The following is a 22,251-nucleotide window of genomic DNA, read 5'->3' as shown; positions in this document are numbered from 1 at the left end:
TTTTCACGCACTACGAACGCCACAATCGAACGGGCCAAATTAAACGGACTCGAACCGGCACCATAAACGCTCACGGGCGCCCTTGGATACACCGTGACGCGACAAACAGCGCATCAAAACAATTCACCAACACAGAGACCGAAGAAAATTGTGGGATCCCAAAGAGGTAAAAGATCCTGCGGGCAGCACCATTTGGCCAACCAGCTTTTCATGCAACAGCACACCGCGCAGCCTACTGAGACGTTAACGGGGAAAAACTGCTGCCACTAACTCTTCGCTTAAACACAAACCTCGCCGTAGGTTTTCGTTTCGTTTCACGGCCTGTGACTGGTCGAGTCATTCGAATACGACCTCAGGCACCAAACTGCACCGACCGACAAACACCACCGCACTATCACAGACGATTAATCACACTGCACTTTTCCATCACACTGGGGGACCTTCCATCGCGCGGGGACGCAGACAGGTTGCTGCGATGCACAGAGAGAACGGCAGCGGAACGCTGCGATCATCGAAAGGTACGCAAGAGAAACTCGCACGCACGCACGCACGCACGCACGGGAAAGCCGCGGGAAGGGACTCCTGTTCCAGCAACACTAGCGCGTGCACATGCACGCCAGAATGCATGTGATGTACACGAAGGACTTTCTCCAACCGACCATCGTGACGGTGTTGTGCGGGGAAATGCGATGTGACAAATGTGGGCTAGCGATGCGCGATTAACCAGTTGACCAGTTTAGCTAGTGAGAAAAGAACCTGAAAGACGAAAGCATTGAACAATCGCACTATCGCAACAACTTCACTTTGGCTAGTTTGCTTAACAGTCTCTCGTTATCGGCCGGGAGAAGCGGCACCTTCGGGGGGTTCGTTCGGACTCAGCCCAGGAATGTTTGTCAATGTCGTCCGCCCGCAGAACGGTGACGGTTGCGATGACGAACGGACAGCGGTCACCAGTGGGCACGGTGGAACCTTCGATTACGTTCGCTCTCCCGTGTGGACCTGCTGGCGTGAGTTGTTGTGATTACTCGGCAGGACCAAACATTCGCACTCCCGCACTTTACACCGTACGATAAACGAGTTAGATAAAAACAAACAGACTCAAAAGAAACAAACCTTGAAAAGCACACACCGATAAGTGAGGGAGGAATCAAACAAAACGCACACACCACCTCGCGACACGATCGCGGCAAATGCAGGATCTTAAGGGAAGAAGTTCACACCGGCAGGATCGACGGTGCTACCGCGACAGAATGGGGTACTCCAAAACCGTTCTGGGTACTCGTCGTGGCCGACGCAGCTGCTGAGCCGAGATGAATCGGAATAAGCTTCTCAAAACTGCACCGTAACCTTCTCCCGTGTTCGCGGACAGGCTATCGGAATGAAAATAACTAATTCGTCCCAACATTGCGTGCGGCATAGTGTTGGTGCACGCATGCTGCTCGAACGGAAAGTGGCTGCTGGCTGTCAGCGTGACGTTTCAATGGGGGGTACGAATGGTACCGCCGACCAAATGAAAACAAAACTACGAACCAATTGTTTGGCGCCCTTTTTGCACGGAGCATTTTTGAAGCGCTACATTTTAAGTAAACTGCGTTACATTTTTATTTCTTATCATTCAATTGGTTCCTTGAGAAACGGTCAATCTTTTACAACATACTTTCTGGGGTAACATCACCGCGGTGTCGTTCTGTTATGTGGGGATAAAATATAGATACTAAACAATAGTTGTACAAATGAGTAACGGCACAAGCTGTTCAGCAAGTCAGGGGGCAGTAGTAATCACAGCTAGGACAAAAGGCGTTCAGTTGTACATACGCCTCGTCAACAACTGGCTCCGTGAAGAACTGTACGTTGCTCTCGCAGCGGATAGCGTGTTGTGCAATCGTCTCGGAAATCGTCCGGCTGAATTCTTCAATCGTTTGATCGTATCGTAACTGTACACCGCAACAACAGTTGAGCCTCCTAGAGGTTTCGTCTATCTGCAGCACACTTCGCTCACAAATGGGACAGAACACGGCATCAGTTTCGTACGCATCGATGAGATAGTTTTCCGATTGCTCGTAAAACAGCCACTGGTCGGCGTCTTGTATGAGTTCTTGGTAGATCAGCTCCTGTAGTGCAATGTCTTGCTCCAGCTCGGACAATTCCTCTCGTACGATCGATTCAACGAAGGCCTTCTCTTCTTTCGCGATGTTTCGCTTTCGTAGAAACTGATCATTTCGTGATTCTTTGATGCGAATTCGGCATTTCTACAAGTACAATGGAATCGTTAGCAGAAGAAAAATGCAATCGAAACGATGCGTTATGCGACAAAATCAGGTTACCTCACGCATTAGATCAATCAGCTTTGGTGAGCCGTATTTGTAGCGACGGGCAGCTTCTCGGGAGCGAATTTTATGTGCCACACTAGTCTGGTACGACGATGGAGCTGGGCTTACTATTTCCATGCTGACGGAACGAATAAATTAGGACAAGAAAGTGTAGCAAAAATTGTAGTTACAAAAGATGCACTTGCGACGGGCGCCTTTTTCGTGGAACGAAGCGACGAACATCTGTTTTTGACAGCTCGCTTTTGAGTAAAGCGATTTCGAGCAGATCGAGCAGCTGCTTCTACAGGTGCCGCTGTAAACTAGATTGGAAAAAGGATTTACATTTTCAGTCGTTAGAAGAAAAGCATAAATGATTCAAATGCAAATGTAATACAAATACTTCAAACAACCCTTTCTTAGTAAGAGACGAATGCTCAAAGCCTCTATAATACAAAAGAAAAAAACCCTTTCTTAGCGTCTTCAAATCGGTGCCGCTAAGAAATAAAAGAGAACGTAGAAACAGATGACGCCGGTTCGAATTGTTGCACAATCGAGCCTAGCGACATATAGACAATGAATGGAAAACACTTTGACCACGGGCAACACGGTACTAATCTAATTAAACCGATTTGCGTTCGCTCGTCACAACGAAACGAACGTTTGCCACAGTCTTGCTAAAGTCAACCTGTTGACCGCGCGCGTTTCCGGTCGATTTGGTTGCGTTCCGGTCGCACAAACGATAAGGTGTAAGATTGGCCACAAATTAGTGCAGTCTAGGTGGCGAAGGTTTATTTAATTGCGGCGGTGATAATGCTAAGCCGCCGATGGGGTCTACACGATGGCAGCCCGCGGATTTGAGGTTAACTTGTGGTTGAAACATAAGACCGAAATCGTGTTCTCGGGAAGCACAATAAATCTTTACTCCATGGCGAAATATCTGAAGGCGTGTGAAGAAAGGGGAGTGATTGAAGTTACAGTGATATCATCATTGTTGAATGGCCGTAGCCTGAAGGTTCTGGAATGAATTTCCGTGGTTTTTTCAAAGTGAAAAGTGATGCGTGAAATTCGAACTCTAAGTGAAACATGTTGCAACATATGTTGCGCCATGCGAAATATTACATAACTGTATTACGCATTAGATAGAAATAAATAAATTCGTGTTGTTTGCCCTCCTTTCCATACAAAAATCGTTATCGGTATTGTTTTACGAATGTGCCACACTCACCGTACGAATAGTTATTACTTTCCACCGTCGTAAAACTAGTGACGTCGGGTTGAGAAATGTCGGTCAATAACGGTCGCTTCACGTGGTCAGCGGATTAGTGTAGCGCATCGAAACAGGTGGAAAGCACGCAGTGGCCCTGGTTTGCATATGACGGCGAAATATGAGCACGAAAAAGAAATTCTCGCCTCCGGACAAAGGGCAAACGTTTCCACGGTTATTTTTAGTCCCATGACTCCCCGTCCGGTTTGCGGTGGGCTCGACTCGCGGGTGAAGTAAGAGTTTTCCGGAGAAAAGCACGCCCCACGTGATCGAGCTGCGGTTCACTTCAGCCAGGCGGTCAGGGAAATATCAGGGCGCAAAATCTCGCCCGTTCTCGATCTGCGATTTGTTGCCCTTTCATTCCAGCACACAATCACCGGGCTATAAATAGCGCAGCCCCCCAAAACGGCCGCACTGTTGATGCAACAGCAGATTGCATCGCGCTTTTTTTTCGCTTCTCCGCCACTACTATTTCCGCATCCGGCGGCGTATTTATCGGAAGACGGATGGCGGTGTGGCCGGGCAGGGCAATCCGTTTTCGTATCGTATGTTTTCGGCCGGGGCGTACGTTATGCACGATCGATGTCCACCACCATCGCGGCCAGCACGCGCGATGCACGTTTTTCGGAGTGGTTCCCCGTGCCATTTTCGAACTTCCCGGAGCACGTTAAATACTTAATCAACACGGTAAACAAGTGGTGTGCGCCGTGGTGTTTTGTGCGGGAACATTGGGGCGGGAAAATCTGTCCGGACCGACCGAACAGCGCGGATTTACGACAGACACACACCGATACAGACACGCTTGTTGATATAGAAACGGATCTGCGTACCGTGGCCCGGAAGTGGACGAACATAAACACACTACTGCAAGGCCAGTGTGCAGCTGACTGGGCAGTTTTTTGGGTGCCGCGCGACCGGAAACGATGGCTGTCCAGGATCCATTCGGTAGGAAAGCTTTATTGCTTTTAAATGTAATCTGATGAATCGGCCGGTGTGAGCGGCCGGTGGTGTCCCGAATGGCGTCGCCAGGTACCGGGTGTAAATTTATGCTAATCTAACGCTCGATTGTTCACCGGACGCAGCTCTGTCCGTTGCGCGCAACTGGTCTTGAGTTGGTGGCATGCTTACTCAGCTGACTGTACCCATGTTTTTGGGAACGAACTTTATCGATACAACCATCCGGTCAATGGGTATCACTTTCGTTGGAGGACGGACACGGAAGCTTATCAAGTCGCTTCGTGTGGCTCCTGCTGCTGCAGATAGGCGCATCGTAGGGCAGGGACTCGCTGGCGCTCCCAACATAAGGGAAGGGTGACCAATCACTGTATCGCGTTGGTTTTGGAAAACTCACCGGAGTGTCCCTAATCGTCTAACCCCAATCGGGTAAGCACATAATATTTGCGCTTATCGGTTAGTTGCTGAATTGGGCTAGTTTTGAGATGTGAAATCTTTTGCTACGCCATCAAAAATGCTCTAAACTGGTGTTCCCACGTTGGTTGTTATTCTGTCCGGCAGAAGATAATTTTTGAATTCGTCCTCACCATCGAAACAAAACACTAGCCGCAGGGGTGCCCATCAACGGTGCGTTAGTTTATCAATCGCAAAGTGACTAACAGGTTGCGTTTCAAGCACAGGCTTTCAATCTCCCCACACGGAAATGGTCCTTCCGTGAACGGGAGTGACGTGAGCCACACTTCAAAGTGATTACTACCCTTCACCGACCGGCGTGGGAGTGCTTCTAACGACTCATCATTTCCGGACCAGAGTGGGGTGGGTTCGTTTGACGTGTGAAGATTACTCTCGCGGCCCCCGGCGGAGGCAAGTGATGCGGTTTAGTTTTGACAACCCGTTTGAGGAAGGGCCCCGAGGTTGGCCGAGGCGTGCAAATACAGTCCACATATTTGGGTTTGTTTCATGCTAATGCGTAAACAATCTCCGCCAGCGCAAACGCGTGGCCATCGCACGCGGACAGGCAAGCTTGGCGTCTTCGGCTAGCGCAGACCTCGCACGCGAGCTTTACCGCGCCGAACTATCCGCGCCATCCTGTGCTAAACACACATTTTAATGTGTACGCCACCCATTACGGCATCATCATCAGCACGGGGTGCGTTCGTCTTTCGGGCGACGACACGTTCGTAAATAATTCGGAAACCAATACGCTTTATGGACCGGCCGTGCTGCCTTGAATGATTAATGCGTCTCTAAACGGATTGCTGCCTACTGACGCAAGGTTACGATCATCTTCATGTTGGGTGGGTTGATAAGCACAGCAGCAGTGACGGATTATTTTTTAACGTGTTTTATACGGCTAGTTACTTAATACTAAATAAAGAAACGGGTGTTGGACGGATGTAACTTATAATGACCAGTAAAACTACATTGAAAAAAAAATATCCTTGGATACTAAACCCCTTTAAAATATTAGGTTGGCAAAAAGAAATCGACGTTTTTCACGATAGATGTCTTTAATGATCAATATCTCGTGAATTCAAATTAAAAAAAAAAGCTATCATTGTTTATTTGTGAGTTACAATGGAGGTTAACTAAGAGAAAATTCGGTTCATTTTACAATTTGTCTTTGAAAAAGACGAAAATTAAAGCTAGGCCGCTGAAACCTTGCGTGGTGTTTATGGTGCCAATACTCTTTGGCTATAGTGAAATTTTAGTTGAATGACCCGTTTCAGTTATTTTCGATGCTAAAAATGCACCTTGCAGAGACAGACCCATCATCGAAAATATCGATAAAATCCCAGAAATAATCAAAGTCGATCGGCATGTTAGTAATCAGAGCATCAGCCAGAAGCTAAAGATCAATCATCATAAAGAACAGCTTAATGCCATTTGCCCAAAGCTGGATTCACAAAGAACCTTGTAGTTTGGGCGCCACCCCATTTACACCGAAAAACATGGTGGCTCAAATTTCCATCTGCGAAGTTTTGGCCAAACGGAATGAAATCGAACCATTGAACCATAAACGGATGGGTACTAGGGATGAGGAATGGAATTCAAACGACAATACTGTGTGAAAATGATCGTGGTATAAGCGTGTTGAAGCAGCTCCAATGATGGTCAAACCAGAACTCACGGCTAGGAAGGTTGTACTGGCTATATGGTGGGACTTGAAAGGAATCGTTCATTATGAGTTGCTTCTGTATAGTTAAACACTAAATTCAGATCTCTTCTGTCAATCTGTTCGATCAATCGGCTTCTGTTCGAAGCTAGCAATTGACCAGAAACGGCCAGAATCGGTCAACGGAAGAGGTTTTGTGTTCCGCCAGGACAACGAAATGTGACGCACGGTTATGAAAATGAATTGCTTGAGTTTTTCGGCAATATCGACTAAACCTTCTAAAAGGCAAAGAAGGTATTTCTAAAAGGGCAATAAGCCACCAATCAATAAATTTCCAACAAAATGATGCATATTTGACGTAAATCGGACTATTGGAAACCTGTTAAATATAGCTTTGAAATGCACGCAAAAAACGTCGATTTCTTCTTATGCATCAAGAATTTCTACACTGTGGTAGATGTAATTAAATGTTGGGTTTCAAAACTCTAGCCCAACTACTTATTAGCTAACCGATCGGTGCAGCAGATTCTGAGCCGGCGAGATGGCGATCGGTTCGGAACCAGTGGCAGCCACGAATTAACCAAACGCAAACAAACAACCCCGTTAGCAGCATGTCCAACAAACCCGAAGAATTGCAACTCTGGCGTGCCGGTTCGCGCGTCTCATAATTTCTCGACTCTTGAGCGACCCCGATCGTGTTCGCCGGGTTGAGGCCAGTGATGGATGGCGAGCAAAACAGACCGCGCGTCAGACGTTCGTTCGTGTATGTGGTGATTTGCACTCTGCGAAGCACAACCAGATGGGCCAGTTGTTTATCCTGCGCCGCCCGGGCCGTATGTCCCGGTTGGGTGTATTTCTGGAGCTGTCGAACACCCTCTTGGAGCAGCGAGCAACATGGACACAGTGCATCCAATTTTATTACTCGCCTTCATTTATCACGGGCCACGGTGCGGGGTGCAAAGGAAAACATACGTCTGGCGACCTCGGATTTGAGTGTTTTCCCGAACTTTTCCAGATTTGTTTCGCGCACTCGGGAAAACAGCTCGCGTGCACGGGCACGCAGGGAGCATGCGTGAACCCGCCCTGATTGGTGGCCTTATTTGAGTGGGTATTGGTGAATCAGATCGCCAAATAATCCCCGACGATCATCGACGAAACGAAGATCATGTTTGGTATTCCCCAACCGAGTGGAGCTATTTGTTCTGACCGTGCGTTGTGTGAGTGGAGGTCGCCAGAAATTCCGCCCAGCTCGTCAGACACGGCCAGTCTTGATCGTGCGGTCCGTCGTGAACGATCACGTATCCGAAGACGGATTGTGGCACACGGCTTTTAGAAGTGGTTTCTCTATTTCCAGTCGCGACAGTCGTGTAACGTTCAAAGTGTGTCAACGTGAGGAAGTGAAAGGAAAACTCTGATTTTCCTCCCTCGAGTGATCACTCGAACGGTCCTCGAAAAGGTAGAGCCGCTTAACGCCGTTTAAATCCGAAACGCAGACAATCGAGGTGTTTATAGGTGTCAACAACTACCGCGCGAAGTCTGAACGAAGGATCAAGGTTCGGTTTCGGGAAGTCCGTGTTGGCAACATGTGGCAGTCATCCGTGCCGATGCCGTGGCAGCAAGTGGTTGTACTATCGTCGGAGTGAATCCGTGCTGCTACGGCTGGCGAGTGCGTGCGTGGTGTTAGAGAACCGGAGATACACCGGTCGGCCAAGAAGAGAAGGCATACGATTGGCCGTGGTGTGGCCGAAGCATGGCTTGCGTGTGGAAAATCGATGCGGGCAAGATGACAACCGACGATGGTCGGCAGATGTTTCACTTGAACGTGGCGAATTTGACGGTGAACGCGCTGGTGTTTGGTAGCTGCCTCGTGGCCCTCGGCTTCGTTTGGTGGTGGTTCGAGAAAAGGTGATTATTGTCAGCGACGGGGTTTCCTAAGGATTGTTGTCGATACCCAAGCGCCTTGGCATACCCGATACGTGGCAGCGGTAAATAAGAAAATCGGCTAGAGTCTGGTTTGAAGTGGACGGGAGAGAACCATTGAGCAGTGGTTTATAGCAGCATCTTTCGAAGCGAGCTCCAAGAGGTCTTAAGTGGGTTAGGAAAACAACATAGAAGATTGTGGGGTCGATGTTCGGTATTGAGATTCGATTTCTGAAATTGTATAGTCAATATTATCCTACGCATTCAGTTTCGCGATTCGCGTTTTTTTTCACTCAATCATATATATTAGGTGTAGCAATAAATTCGTGCGTTTTTTTCGAACTAACTTGTGAACTAATTACAACAACAAAACGTATGACTACTCTAATGAAAGTATTGTCACTCGTTAGCTACTACTTTCTTCCATCTTTTAGGAAGTTCCTCGATTCCGTGTCGATAGAACTTCTTATCTTTAGTAGCGATCCCATCCGAGATTTTCGAGATAGGTTTTGACCGGTTTTGCGATGCGTGCGTTGTCGGGCGGTTTCATGTTGAAAAATGAGCTGATCGTGTCTTTTATTCCATGCTGGTCTTTTTATGGCCAAAGCTCGCTTCAAACGCATTAAGTGTTGTCGAGGGGATTGTCCTTCAACAATTTCATTGGGGTTTTAAAGCTCAAAGTATATCACACCTTTCATATCCCACCATATGCACTGCATAACCGTTGGAAAGTGAAAATGTCGCTTTGGTTGATATGGACCTGGTTCACCAGACCTTTTTGGGTTTATGAATCTTGTAATAACTCCCCTTTTTATCACCAGTGACGATTCGGTACAAGAACAATTTTTTTCTGCCGTGCAAGCTGTAATGAAAAAGTACTCCCCGCAAAAACACTTTATCAGAAACAAAACATGACATGTTCAAATGCTCAAATCAGCTGTTGTTTACACTTCGACCAAATTATACTGTGTTAGATGCGTAATGATAGTAGCATAGATCAAACACACATTTCACAAGAAAAATTTTTTGTTATATTTAGTGAGTAATGCCATCTATCGTACAAGCGCACGAATTAATTGCTACACCTAATAGTTTGAATTGTCCCCGGGCAACGTGAATATTCCTTAGTGTAGGGGGTATTAACATCGAACCGTATCCAGGATACATGCCGTTGAGTTCTGCTTTAACGCAGCGAATTAGAAGGGAGCAAAAGAGAGTCGAACGGTGCTAATGTTCCACGCAGAACAACGCGGAAAAACCAGAAACATTTTCAATCAACAACACCCACAACCGCAAGGTTCTTCCGGCAAATTGCTAATCATTAGTCTCGATTGTCTCACCGAACTGGGTCGAGTGTAGCGAGCGCGAGTTACGATTTTTTGAGCTTGCAAATGAAATGAAACAGAATTCTGTACGGAACCGGTTGTTGTTGGGCGCCACCGTAGAACGGAAACAGCAAAGTGTTTAGAATTTGTAATTTTTTTTCAGTTCCCTGCGAATTGATTAAAGTTGTACCTTCATACGTTCGGTATGAATGTTTTGACCCATTAATAAATGTTGCATATACAAAAAAATCGACCGACAGAAAATGTAACTGGTAAACATATTTAAACATAAAGCAGAGCACCTTCAGACTTTTAAATCCACTTTGCCCATCTAATTGTGAATGCATTTTGTCGATATCCTGCCCCGGGTGGTATGCAAAAGATGCTTGGCTTTCGCACCTCCCGCAATCCCCCGCAAATCCTAGATCGTCCCCTCGTGCACTTCCGATCTGGAAGCGTTTCCTGATGTAGTGCCAACGATGGGCAAATAGTGACTGACCCGGACCTTCTGTTCGGCCCCCTTTTCAGGCGTCATAATCTGCTGGCATTGCATAATTTGCGGTCTGCGGTGCTGCTGGCAGCGGTGCTCGCTGGGCTCGCAGAAATTGGCCACCAGTGGCTGACCGTCCATCGGTTGCGGCAGGCTCTGGCCGCCGTCGTCTGCGTTGCGGCACCGGACGTGCCGCACTCACAAGCGGAAGCGGAAGTTCCGTCGATGATCGGCCGGACTGGGGAGCTGGCCAATGGCGTCGATGCCGGTGCAGGTGCAGTGGCCTGGAACACGGCCGTGATCGGTCTGGCGGCCGCTAGTGTCGGGCTCGGGGCCCTGGTCTGCCTGGCCGTACTGGTGCGCGTCATTGAGCGACGCGATAAATGTGGTAAGTGGTCACAATTTGCCTTTCGCATAGCCTAATGACGCTTGCTACTGTCACGGTTTGCCACATTCCCTTGCAGGCCTCATTCCCTCAGGGGCTCTGCTCAGTATGCTAGTCGTTGTGGGTTATTCATAAGGCTTGAATTTATGTTTGGAACCATTTTTAAAAACTTGTTCGTATAATGCGCAAAGCATAGTGCATCGCTTCACTGGCATCAGCTGGTGCTCAGGTTTCCCACTGCGCTAATCTTCGCTTCTGTCCTTCGCAGCGTAGCACTTTCTCCGCCATGAATCAATGTAGCGCACCTCTCTAATCTAACCCCGGGCTGGGGAAGACTGCTCCTGCAGGGGGGTTGGCCGGTCAATGGCCGCTCCGAAGACGCATCGAACCAAACGGCGGCCCATAAATTGACGCTATAAACAAGATCAGCTCGTCCCTCATCGGAACACGGTTCTGATAGCTTTATTGTGCCGAACCTTGGGTCTCCGTTAGCTCCGTGGTGCTTAGCCACCGGGTGCGGAGACGGGCAATTCCCACCAGTGTCACTTGGAGCTCCTGGTGGCTGGTGGCCCCTATAATGGCTGGCCGACTCCACTACCGACCACTACCGAGCAAGTGGCCGTAGTTGACTACAGTAATAAGTTATTTACATCACCAAATAAATTTTCAATCTGAAGCATGCCCATAAATTATGCACCAACGGGTGCCCTCCCCCCACCAACACCCGTTCGGCCACCCGGTCGGGGTCAACATTCTGTTTCAAGTGTTTCAACGGCTGGGTACGTCATGTCGCATAATATTATAGCCTCTCGGCCTGGACTAGCTGGCTGGCTGGCTGGCTGGCTGGACTTTGCCCAAAAACCGGCAGTGTCCTTGCAGCTGGTTGCAGGATTATGTGTGTCTATGTTTGTGCGCACACGGGTCACGCACCAACCCGGACGGGCCGCCGTGGTGTGCGAAAACCGTCGGGCCGCTTCTTCAGGGTGTTGAATGTCCATTTTTTATACGCCGTCCCGTGGCTCCACGACTTCCCTTCCCGCTTCCGCTTCCGTGCCGTCCCGCCAACCCCCGTGCCAAGTAACATTGTCTGCTTATCGTTTTGGTGGCCCACAAAAACCCGCGCTAGTCGCTCGCAGTGCTTGTGCCACAGTGTCCTTGCGCTTGCGGTCGCCTGCGCCGCCGGAAAGCCGGCGTCGGCGACGGATGACTATTCTGAGAGACACTGACACACACGCGCACGCACGCCCCTCCGGACACTCCGCACTCCGGGGCCTGCCCGGTGCCGGTTGTTTCTTTTATTTATTATCCCTGCAGGACTATTATGGATGGCCCTGGCGGCCGAAGGCGCCCAGTCGATAGTGCGGTGGTGCAAATTTAAATATATCAACGACGACGACGACGGTGTCATCGGCACCGTCCCGGGGCGCCCCACGGGTGGCCACGGCATCGTCGGCCGGCCGGAAGTGTGCCTGGCGCTGGCCGCCGCCCTGGCTGCCACCACGCTGGCCGTCGTCGATGGATTTACGCTGTACCTCGAGGTAAGGACCCCGGTCGCCCGGACACACGAACTAACCCTCTTGCTGGGTGCCTCCGGGAAGCAGTTTACCGGGAGAGACCGAAGGACGCTTCGATGCCCGACGGATGGTGAACCGCAACTATTGTGACTCCCGCGGTTAACAAAATGGTGGATTGCGAGCGGGTGTTTCGAAGCTTTGTACCGTTTTTTGTGGTTTCGGTTTTCCTTTTCGTTTTCCCGCTTCCCGCAGCCCTGGTCCTGGGGTTTTTACGATCCGCGATCCGCGCAAACGACCCCGCATTTACATGCGCCCTGACGGATGGCCGCGGTTAGTTCCGTTGGGCAACACATGGTTTGCGGTGCCTAAATTGTAAACTGTCCCATCGTCTGCCAGATGTAGGCAACAGCCAAACGCTAAATATGGTGTCGAAAAAATATGGTGATGTCTTTTTTTCTCGAAAAGAACGTCATTGGTTTGTTTTTCCTAGAAAAGTTACACGGATATTACAGGGTGAGCAAATGAGCGTGCATTTTTTCTTTTGCTTACAAATAAAAAACGACTGATCATTTTTTGATGCTTGAACTTTTATTTGAAAGGTTGATTCTTAATACAATTGCAGTTGCAGAAAATTGGGAAATATGAAAAATTTATTTGAATATTGAATATTCAATATTGAAGCTCATTTCCACCTCGGTGGCTAGGTTAATAAGCAGAATTGTTGTTTTCGGGGTTCAGAAAACCCACACGCCTTGTAAGAGAAGCCAATGCCAATGATTTTGGCTGATTGGTTCTTCGGCGAAATTGAAGTTGAGGACCCTGAAATGCTTTTGGTTTCAACAGGACGACGCTACGTAGCATACAGCGACAGCCACAATCGCTGTTTATGTTATGCAAACAAACCAGCAACTATTAACAACTTCAAGACCCAAATGCTTTTTCGGTCACGTTGCTATTGTCGAAATAGGACCAGATACAATCGAAAATGTACTCAAAAACAGGTCAATCGAACGGGTGAAACAACCATTCGTCGTGAACAATCGACCAAAATGTTAAGAATCAACCTTTTAAATAAAAGTTCAAGCATTGAAAAATTTTAAACCGTATTTTATTAATAACCAAGTTGCTCACCCTGTATATTCGCACCAAGGCACCGCCAACACTTGGAGTTTGGGGTCCTTGCGACGCTAATCACCTCAATCTTTGAAAATGCCCATCTCTTATGGCTCTTTCCGGTCCTGTAGAGTCGCTGATACTTCAGTGGTCAATTGCACTAGCCGAACTATAGCAAAAACATTCGGCATGAGGTCATTAGTCCTTAATTTTATTTTGTAAACTAAACAACGAATGTTTCCATTCCTATTCGATAAACGAATTCCTTTTATAATTGATAATTTGAAGCATTAATTTGAAAAATACCAACAATTCACACTTTTAAAATGATTGATGAATGATGAAGGTGAATTGTTTGTGATCGATCGACAAAACCGCTTAATCTATTGTTCGATTGACTAGTGCTTTTTACGCATTTTCCACAAGTTCATCTCACCACACTGGTCGGGTTCCCATTTAGCCGGGCATACTAACCCGATTAAACGGACGCTATCCGGTTGCGGGTGACTTAGTGCCGACGCCAAGCTGCTTACCAGCGGATTAAGGGTAATCTGCTGGCAATGGTCTATTTTTTGAATCATTTTGACCCAACTCCCACCGTGTGGGCCGTTTGCCACTAAGCTAACACTGCATCGGAGGGGGCAAACATTAAACCTGGCTAACTGCGAGTCAACAGTTAATTCTCAGTACTTTAAAAATGAACAACAGTTTCATTACACTATGCCGGCCGGCATAGGAGAAATCCGACACTGAGCACTGAGGGATGTAATTAACGGGCAACAATTATCGGAGGGTGCGATGATACCAGCGTTTAATTTGCTCACAAGTGACCCTCCACGTGATCAATCGTTGAGCCGACCGACGATCATAATCAACTGTCGTTTGATGTACTCTGGTCGCGTGATTTGTAGCTTGACTCCTGGAAAGGAAAAGGGCATCGGGTGAGGTCAGGGTTAAAAAAGGACATCGGGTACCAGCGGCGCGCCAGTGTTTATCTACGGGTGCGGGATTTACATCTCGTGTGCATCGCTATTAGCATACATTTAGCATAATTTGTTTTTATTGTAAACCCAGCCAACCAGCCAGTCAGCCAGCCAGCCAGCCAGCCATCCAGCCGCTGGTGATGCATTGTCCCATCCCAATCGCCAGGACCATGGCGAGGTTTTCGGTGCCATGCTAGGGCAAACGATGGCAGGTAAAAAAAAAGATTCGCAACAACCAACACCGAGTGGCACCGAGCGACGGGGAATGTCATAAATTTTATGGAATTTATATCGTCCTGACGGCCGTCGCTGCTGAGCGTTCGTCTTTTTTTTTTGTTGGTTTTTGCTATCACGTCACTCACCTCCACGGTCCCGCCAGTTTCACGGGCCACCGAGGGCCGGTGTTTTGTTTTGAGTGACTCCGTCCAAAGGGTTCGTGGGGAGCTGCAACACAGTAAAAATGAAAAGTGCACAACATTTTCGATGCATCGCCAGTTTTCGCATCCGAGTCCTCCCGACCCGGAGCGCTCCGGTACCGAGTGGTTCGATAACGTACCTGGCCGTCCGTGTCGTCGGAGTCGGCCAGAATTTACTTGCACACCAACGACTACTGGCCAGCCGGAGTTCGTGCCGCGGACGAAATCTAATCTACCGTCGGGTCAGTTGCTGGGCTTGAAAGTCGTTCGGTAGTCCCGGCAAAAGCGCAGCCATTGGATGCGGTCAAAAGCCTGAAGGGTCTGATCCTGGAGCCCGGTTTGCCGAACATCGTTGGCCCGATTTCGCCGTGTAACTACCTTACGGTCCCAGTGGAAAGCTTAAATTTCACGACTCCGTGGGAACTTCAGTCGCCGACCTCTGGCAGCAACGGACCAGGCCGTTAGGAGAGGGATGTACAGGGACAAATTTAGTTCATAATTATAATTAGATTGGCGGACATAAAAACTTGCACTATTCGCCCGGTAAGGTCCTGGGTCCTGGCTGGGGACCGGGAGCGCCCGAGCGTGAGTTGCTGGAAAGTTTTTACACACTGGTGCGATTTGGAGCAATAGTTTACACAATGTAGCGCAATTAGTTGGTGTAGTCATTTTGGCACGGATTAACTGAATTACGAGGGCACGTTCATTCCCACCACGCCCTGGGCTTTGGATAGTCCGTGGGGATAGTTGTTTTATGGTGACATTTCGAATGCTGGCCGAGTGTTTGAGAAGGATTAGAAACTGGAATGCAATAATGAGTTAACTGTTTGCTCGAAGTGCTGTTATTCTAGGTCACGGTCTGAAGAGGAACGAGGCTCTCTCTTGCGTTCCATGAACATGATTGCAGATTGGAAATTGCTATGAAAATGACGCTGACCTTAATTGTGTGGTCCTAAGTCCATTCCTTGAAAATCAAGGACGAACGAATTCTTCATCTTTTGAGGCAAACTAAATTGTCATCCAATTCCGACTTCCTCGTAGGAAACGAAGGGCTGTCCCATCGATGATACTGAATAATATTTGGAAAGAAACAAGTGTGGTGATTTTAGCGGGGGGAGGGTGTAGTGGTCATTGAGCCCCACCTGGCGCCTCCATGGCTGGCCAGAAACAATGGCATTCTGGTCGTTTATCGATCAATCCATGATTCCAATTGATCATTTGTTGTCAGTAGTCATCAGTATTAACGTTTTCATCAGGTTTTGGGAGCTTGCGATGCATCACATCTTTCTGTCCCATCAGAAAGTCCGTTCTTTGGAGTTCTCCGATGCTTTTTTCTTTGTTAAGACAAAATCGCCATTTTGAATGTTTACATACCTTTGAAATCACTGCGATATTCCAAAAGCAAGTCGCATTTGGTGCGATTCCGAAGCAGTTTTCTTCAAGAGGTATCATTAAAATAATAATCCCGGCAAAACGTTATTTTCGGGCACAATAGTTGACATGGTCTAACCCTTTCAAAGATTGGTTGCAAACTAATTCTTTTATTTTTCACTTAACTAAAAGGCTCAAATTGGCAGGTAGAGCCATCTTTTTAACAGTCCGATTCTCAATGGCTTTAGTGCGAAAGTATGGCAGCAGCTAACGGATCGTTGCTTTCTCATTTGATTGTTAATTATGTAGGATTTTAATATATTCAACCAATTCAGGGAAGTGGTTCGTTTCAATACGTGCAATATTTATGCGTTGAATGGACAGTATACAACTGATTGACTGATTAATTTAAAGTCCTCTGCTAACGCAAAAGGGTCTCCTCTCGTTTATTTTAAAGCTTGTTGAAATCAAAATTTGATAACAGAAACCTACCTTTACAGGAACACAAGAAATCATCGACTTAGGACTTTGGCTTATCCAGTTTCTATCACTGTCCATTGTTCATAAAGCATCCTTTTTACAATTCTGCTTGATGGTATTAGTATCAGAAGAATCGGTCATGAGCACGAGCCCACCACTTCGAAATCGAACTTCGGTTGATGCTTAGTGAACCTACAATTTTGCTGCATTACTGAAAAGGTGGTCCTTATTAGCGAATGAACCGACGTTAAAGCGGTGCTCGCATTATGCCAAACATTGGACCATCACCATTACGTGCGCTGCAGATCTTTCGACGGCAACTTTTGGCAAAATAAACAAACTGTCAGAAAGCATCCCGCAGCATGGAACGATGCCTAATGGCATCAGCGAGATAATGGCCCCGATCGATCGGTCGATCTAGCCGTGTGCCCCGAACGGTGCCGGTGAAAATTGAACACTAAAATCAATGTTTTCCATGACCGGGCCCCAGCCATGGCGTTTCGGGCTGGCAATGGGGCAGCGCAAACAAAACAAACAACCCACGTTCCGGGTCAGTTTTGATGGGCCCCAGCGAAACAATAACACGCGGCCCTGGATCCGCAGGGGATCAGAGGATCCGTTCAGGACCGCTGTCCGCTGGTGCATTGCGTGGTTTGTGGTGAACCCAACACACACCCATGGCAATGGGCATCCTTCTCGGCTTATGATGCGGTGGGGTGAGTTTGATTTTGTGTAACCAAATCGACCCAGTGGACATTTCACGGCCGTTTCAATAAACGGCACGGTCGCACCCGCAATGCATGTAACAGCAAGGGTTGAGTTATGTCTACTTTTTGTGGTAGCTGCCGACGGGTTGCGGACCGTTGGGAATTCCGCACGCCCGGAGCAGCGGAATCGGGAGCAGCAATCGATGTATTAACAGCATAAATCAATGCCATTTTTTTATCGGACACCCCGAGCGGCCGAGCGGCCGATCGGTTCGCGTGCCGAGGTGTTGACAAATGTGCTGCCAGCAGCTCGTGATGAGCATTTTCCGCCGACGGTTGCAGCGTGGCGGGCACATACTTTATGCGTGCGATAATCTCGTTAGACCCGGGGACCGTCCGGGACTGTGGGGCCGGGCGCCGTATTTTGTTGCTCCCAGGGTGTTCCATATCGGTGGCACGTGGGCACACGTGCATAAACACCGGGCTGGGCCGCCATTAGTTAGCGCTCACAGCGGCCGGCGAAGGGCTCAACAGTTACGCCCGAAAACTGATAGGGGTTCGTGTCCCGATACCATCACGTTATCGGGCCGAAATTGGAAGGTTTTATTGTCACGGCTGATTGGCGCCCATAATCCCGGCACAGAAATCAATGCTCGACGGTGAGCTTTTCCCTAGTAATTGATTCATTCATTGGAAAGAATGTTCTTTTTAATATTTTTTTTAAGTAGCTTAGTGGCAGTGCCTTTTTCCAAATATAGACCATCGCGACGGGGCCAACAAATAGGTGATTAATTTATTGCGTAACGAACGCCGGGACACGCGCACCGACAGCATACAATGTGTGATACGCCATGTCAAACGCGTCCGTCGAAACATAAGCGAACGTTCGGTTCACGTTCGGCTCACGTTCGTATGAAATTGATGCCATATTTATTAATCATCGAGTTATTTTCTTCCGAACAGCGCGACAACCCACGCCTGTCGGAACGCTTTCGCCCGCGATAACCTCGCCGGCTTCGGGTATCGACCTTTCTTCTAGCTTCCTCGTGAACCGCCGGCTTACCCCGCCCTCACGACCCGCGGTCTGACCCGCGCGGGGGGTCTCAAGAATGAGCGCGGAACGTCATGAATAAATTATCACCGCTGATTTGATCGAGTGCCGACGGGTTCCAGCGGGGAATCGATCCGGAAAGGTTCTTGGTGCGAAGCAGAGTGGCAAAAGAGAGGGCAAAAGAAAAGAAGAAAACCATCACCCTGTAACCCTTTAGCTTCGGAGTGACTCGCCCCCCACCCGGGGGCTCGAAGGTGAATTTAAATGATCCAAAAATAAACGAAACGTGCCGTTCCGTGGTGCCCACGTGATTGATAGTGGGAGCCTGAACCTGGAGAATTATGGTGAAATTAAGTTTTCATAACGCCACTTTAACCCAGCACCGGGGCCCAGGTTATGTTGGCCTCGGCCAGAAACAGAGGCCCAGTAGGAAAACTGCTCCGAGATCGGAGCAACAGTGAAGTGGCCGGGCGGTGGTCACAAAAAGGTTGACATGTTGTTGGGGTGGCCCCGCCCGGTACCCGGTGTCCTGGTGGCCCGGCGGATGGCCCATTCATTGACCGATCCGTCCAACCGATCCGATTCCGCAAGGGATCCTATTAATCATGCTATCGATTTCGGCTTTAATAACTTTATTTTTTCCTCCTCTGTGTCCTTTTTGTTGGGGTTACACTTTTTTACATGCACGTTGTCTGCTGTCCACCGACGGGTCTCTCTATTTTCTTCCGTTTCGCTTCCATTCTCTCTTTCTTTCTCTCCCTTCCCCCGACCGACCGCGGGCGGCACCAGAAAAACTCCGGACGCCGGCACGTTTCATCGATAATGTTGTCGAACGAGAGAAAGCTCGGCTACAAGACGCCGCATTCGCCGTTTCTGTCGAAAATCACTTTCCACTGGATCGTGCCGCTGCTGTGGCGCGGCTACCGGCAGCCGCTGGAGCTCGAGAACCTTGGCGCCCTGCACGAGAAGGACACCAGCCGCTATCACTACGATCAGTTCCTGTTCATTTATCAAAGCTACAAGGTAAGCCCAGGGACCCAGGGGCCCACTGCTCTCGCTGCTTGGGGAATAGTTTCCGACAACTCCGGCTCCGGACGACGACCAGTAACGGCTCGGACCGCCCGGCGCACAGGTGTGGATTGAATTTTTAACTTCGGACGTGGCGTCTCCCGGTCTTTAGAGTTTTGCTTAAAAGCTTTCTTCCATTTCTCAAACGGTCGTGCGCCGCGCATTAAGAGGTTTATCGGGAACATAAATCAAATATTGTGCGTACCGGGGGTTTCTCCGGTTTAGTTGTCGGAACGACAAGAAACTATTCCAAACTTGAAGGAACCAAAAAACCTGCACCAAGGAGGACCGGGACTCTTGCGAAGGTTACCAACTAATGTCCAACTTTGTCGGACACCGTTGCTGCGGTGGTCCGCCCGGTGTCGGGAGCGAGTTTTCTTCCGTCCATCACGCCCTTCCGGAGGGTCCAACTTTTCCCCCGGAACTCGCCCAGCCTCTGCGCTTCCGTTAAGCGTAAAATAATGGTATGATTAATTATGCCAAGAGTAGTTTGCCTGTTTGTTCTCGGAGCCCACTTCACAGCCCATTCTCGGGTTCACCGGGGCCGTTCTGCGGTGTCTTTCATGCGATGTGTTTTGCATAGTTTAATGCTACGCCAGCCCGCACACCCTGGTAAGCCTTCTGCTGCCCATCTCTGTCACCGGGGCTCAGGAAGGGAATCCATCTCCAAGTCGTGTTTTGCTCCGGTACCTCAAAGCGCTTGTTTGTGCTTTCTAACTATCAAGTTGCAAAACAAATAGGGCGACAAATTGTAACGATAGTGTTGCTCTGCCGTGGATCCGGTTCCAAGGCGATTCCATTGGCTGCGAGTGGACACGAGTAACAGTTTACAATCCCACGCCCATTTGGCTAATTGTGGAATCCGTTCAGTGGTCCACTGTTATTGGGGACCAATTAAGACCACAATCGGAAGATGAACGTGCGAAATTATGAGATTAGCCGAGAGTGCGCTCTCTTTAATTCCCGGACTCGGTGGGTCGGCCTATCTGATTGCATATCCAGCATCTTCGACATGGAGCCACGGAGGCAGCCTGGCGGAAAACACTCACCGGAATTCCGGTGATAATCGTGTGCGCGTGGAATCCTGGGGAGGGTGGCGAGAACCCTTTTCACTTTCGGTGACAATGTACCTTACAAAGCGTTACGGTGTGCGCCGCAGGTTGTCGCTGGTTCGTGACAAATTTGAGAGTAACTTTTGGATCCTTTTGTTTTGTTTTGGGCCCTTTAATGAGCGGATGAAAAAAACCGGATTACACGGGTTGATAATTAATTCACTTCACCACCTTGCTGGCCGGCCGGCCGGCGGTGGGAAATTTAATGTCGCGCTGATCCTTTCGGATCTAACCCGGGCCGATCCTGGGCGTTGGGGCGCTATGTATAGTTGCGGCTTCAAAAGTAGGTCCATCGGAAAGGGCTTTTTTGTATTATGATTTTTTCGACACGCTCCACGCTTTTGGCCGTGCATAGTGTGGAATCCGGGGGCGCCGTGGCTTGTGGCTGCACCGGAAAAGATGGTGCTGAAAAAAAGGATCCATTCGGGTGTTACTGGGCCAGCTGATAAGCGTCTCCAGCTCAAGGCTTTCATGCAAATCAACATACCGGGCCGTGCCGTGGAGGGCGGTTTTTGACGGTCCGTAAGGGTCCTGAATGAATGCTCGGCTTCGCTCTTTTCCGTCCCTTTCTTATCGCGGGAACCGTCTTTCCGTCCCTTTACACCGACGGGAGCCGCTTCGCCGGAACATAGAGTGTCTGCGGGAGCATAGATACTGCTCGCATTCATTGCGGAACCCTTTTTCGGCCCGAGCCGATCTCGCCGTGCCTTGAGGTCCAATTATTTTTCGCATTTGTGCACGTACGCGCCGATGGTTTGGCGGTGGTTTTGTTGAGCGCTTTCGCGTGAAAACAGAGATCCTTTATAAGAGAATTTACCACTGACCACGGTGCAGCGTAGGTTTACGGCTGCGGGTTTTTTTTCTCCCTTTCAATCGCACCCTATTTTGACCACGACATAAATCATATTCCACTTTCTCGTCCGGTAGATGGTTTCGTCGGCCAGACGTTCGTCGTCGCGTGGCACATACTATCGCCCTTTCACGCCTTCTACGAATCGGAGCTCCGCTGGGTGTTTTTTGTTTCTCCTCCGTCGGTAGCTTGCAGCTTCCGTTGATGTGCCTGATTTAGTACGCCGTTTTTTTGGTTTCCTTTTTCACATTTTACTATTTAGTGGCCAACCGGGTTTCGGGTTTCCGTTCGGGGCTCTTAGCGTTAAGATGTTTATTCTCGCTGCCCCATGTTTGTGGTTCAAATTTATCTTCCTGTGGACGCCAACGAAAGAGCCAACCAGCAAGCAAAAAGCAAGTGCACGTTTCGGATTATGGACCGCACGTTTTGCTCACAGCTTGCACCGAAGTGTTATTGACATTGAAGTGTTCGCAGACCGAACTTTTGTGCACCGAAAGAAGTCGGCCCTCGCCTTCTAAGAATGGTTCAGATATACGTACTGGAACAAGGGTTTCTATTTGGTTTACATTTTCTTGTTCACCCTGTGTCTTACCCAGCACAGCTGCATGATGTTGGCCACCATAAATTAATTCAACTTCATAATTCAGTTTTTGGATGTCCAGCCATGGTCAGGCTCAGGTCAGGGACCAGTGGCAGGAACACGCGAAACATGGAATAAAATAAATTACGAAACTAATTATCCCTGCCCGTAGATAATAAATTTCTTTCATTGGACCTTTAAATTAGGGGAGAAAACAGTATTTTAGGATTCAACCCTGCCAGG

The 22,251-nt window shown here is 48.7% G+C and overlaps 2 protein-coding genes across 2 annotated transcripts in view; one reads left to right on the top strand and one right to left on the bottom strand.

Annotated features, from left to right (window-relative positions):
- Positions 1–1,627: 1,627 nt before the first annotated feature.
- LOC131210857 (RIP-like protein) lies at positions 1,628–2,519 on the bottom strand. Its single transcript, XM_058204163.1, has 2 exons — positions 2,325–2,519; positions 1,628–2,249 (listed from the first exon to the last, which is right to left on the bottom strand). The coding sequence occupies exons 1-2, from the start codon at positions 2,445–2,447 to the stop codon at positions 1,755–1,757; spliced, it is 618 nt and encodes a 205-aa protein (XP_058060146.1). The 5' UTR covers positions 2,448–2,519; the 3' UTR covers positions 1,628–1,754.
- A 5,874-nt stretch (positions 2,520–8,393) lies between these two features.
- Positions 8,394–22,251, top strand: part of LOC131207862 (ATP-binding cassette sub-family C member Sur) — a 37,909-nt gene continuing 24,051 nt past the window's right edge. Inside the window, exons 1-4 of the mRNA XM_058200495.1 lie at positions 8,394–8,548; positions 10,417–10,766; positions 12,078–12,301; positions 19,188–19,421. Coding sequence (XP_058056478.1) covers positions 8,394–8,548; positions 10,417–10,766; positions 12,078–12,301; positions 19,188–19,421 — 963 coding nt within the window. The remainder of the gene's footprint in view (positions 8,549–10,416; positions 10,767–12,077; positions 12,302–19,187; positions 19,422–22,251) is intronic.

The sequence above is a fragment of the Anopheles bellator genome, chromosome 2 (genome assembly GCF_943735745.2).
Source record: "Anopheles bellator chromosome 2, idAnoBellAS_SP24_06.2, whole genome shotgun sequence".
Lineage (NCBI taxonomy): Eukaryota > Metazoa > Arthropoda > Insecta > Diptera > Culicidae > Anopheles > Anopheles bellator.
This window is presented reverse-complemented; position numbering and strand designations above follow the sequence as displayed.

Coding starts and splice junctions, on each gene's coding strand:
- LOC131210857 (XM_058204163.1), bottom strand. CDS start 2,447: ATGGAAATAGTAAGCCCAGCTCCATCGTCGTACCAGACTAGTGTGGCA. Junction 2,250..2,324: donor TGATTGATCTAATGCGTGAG/GTAACCTGATTT, acceptor TTGTACTTGTAG/AAATGCCGAATTCGCATCAA.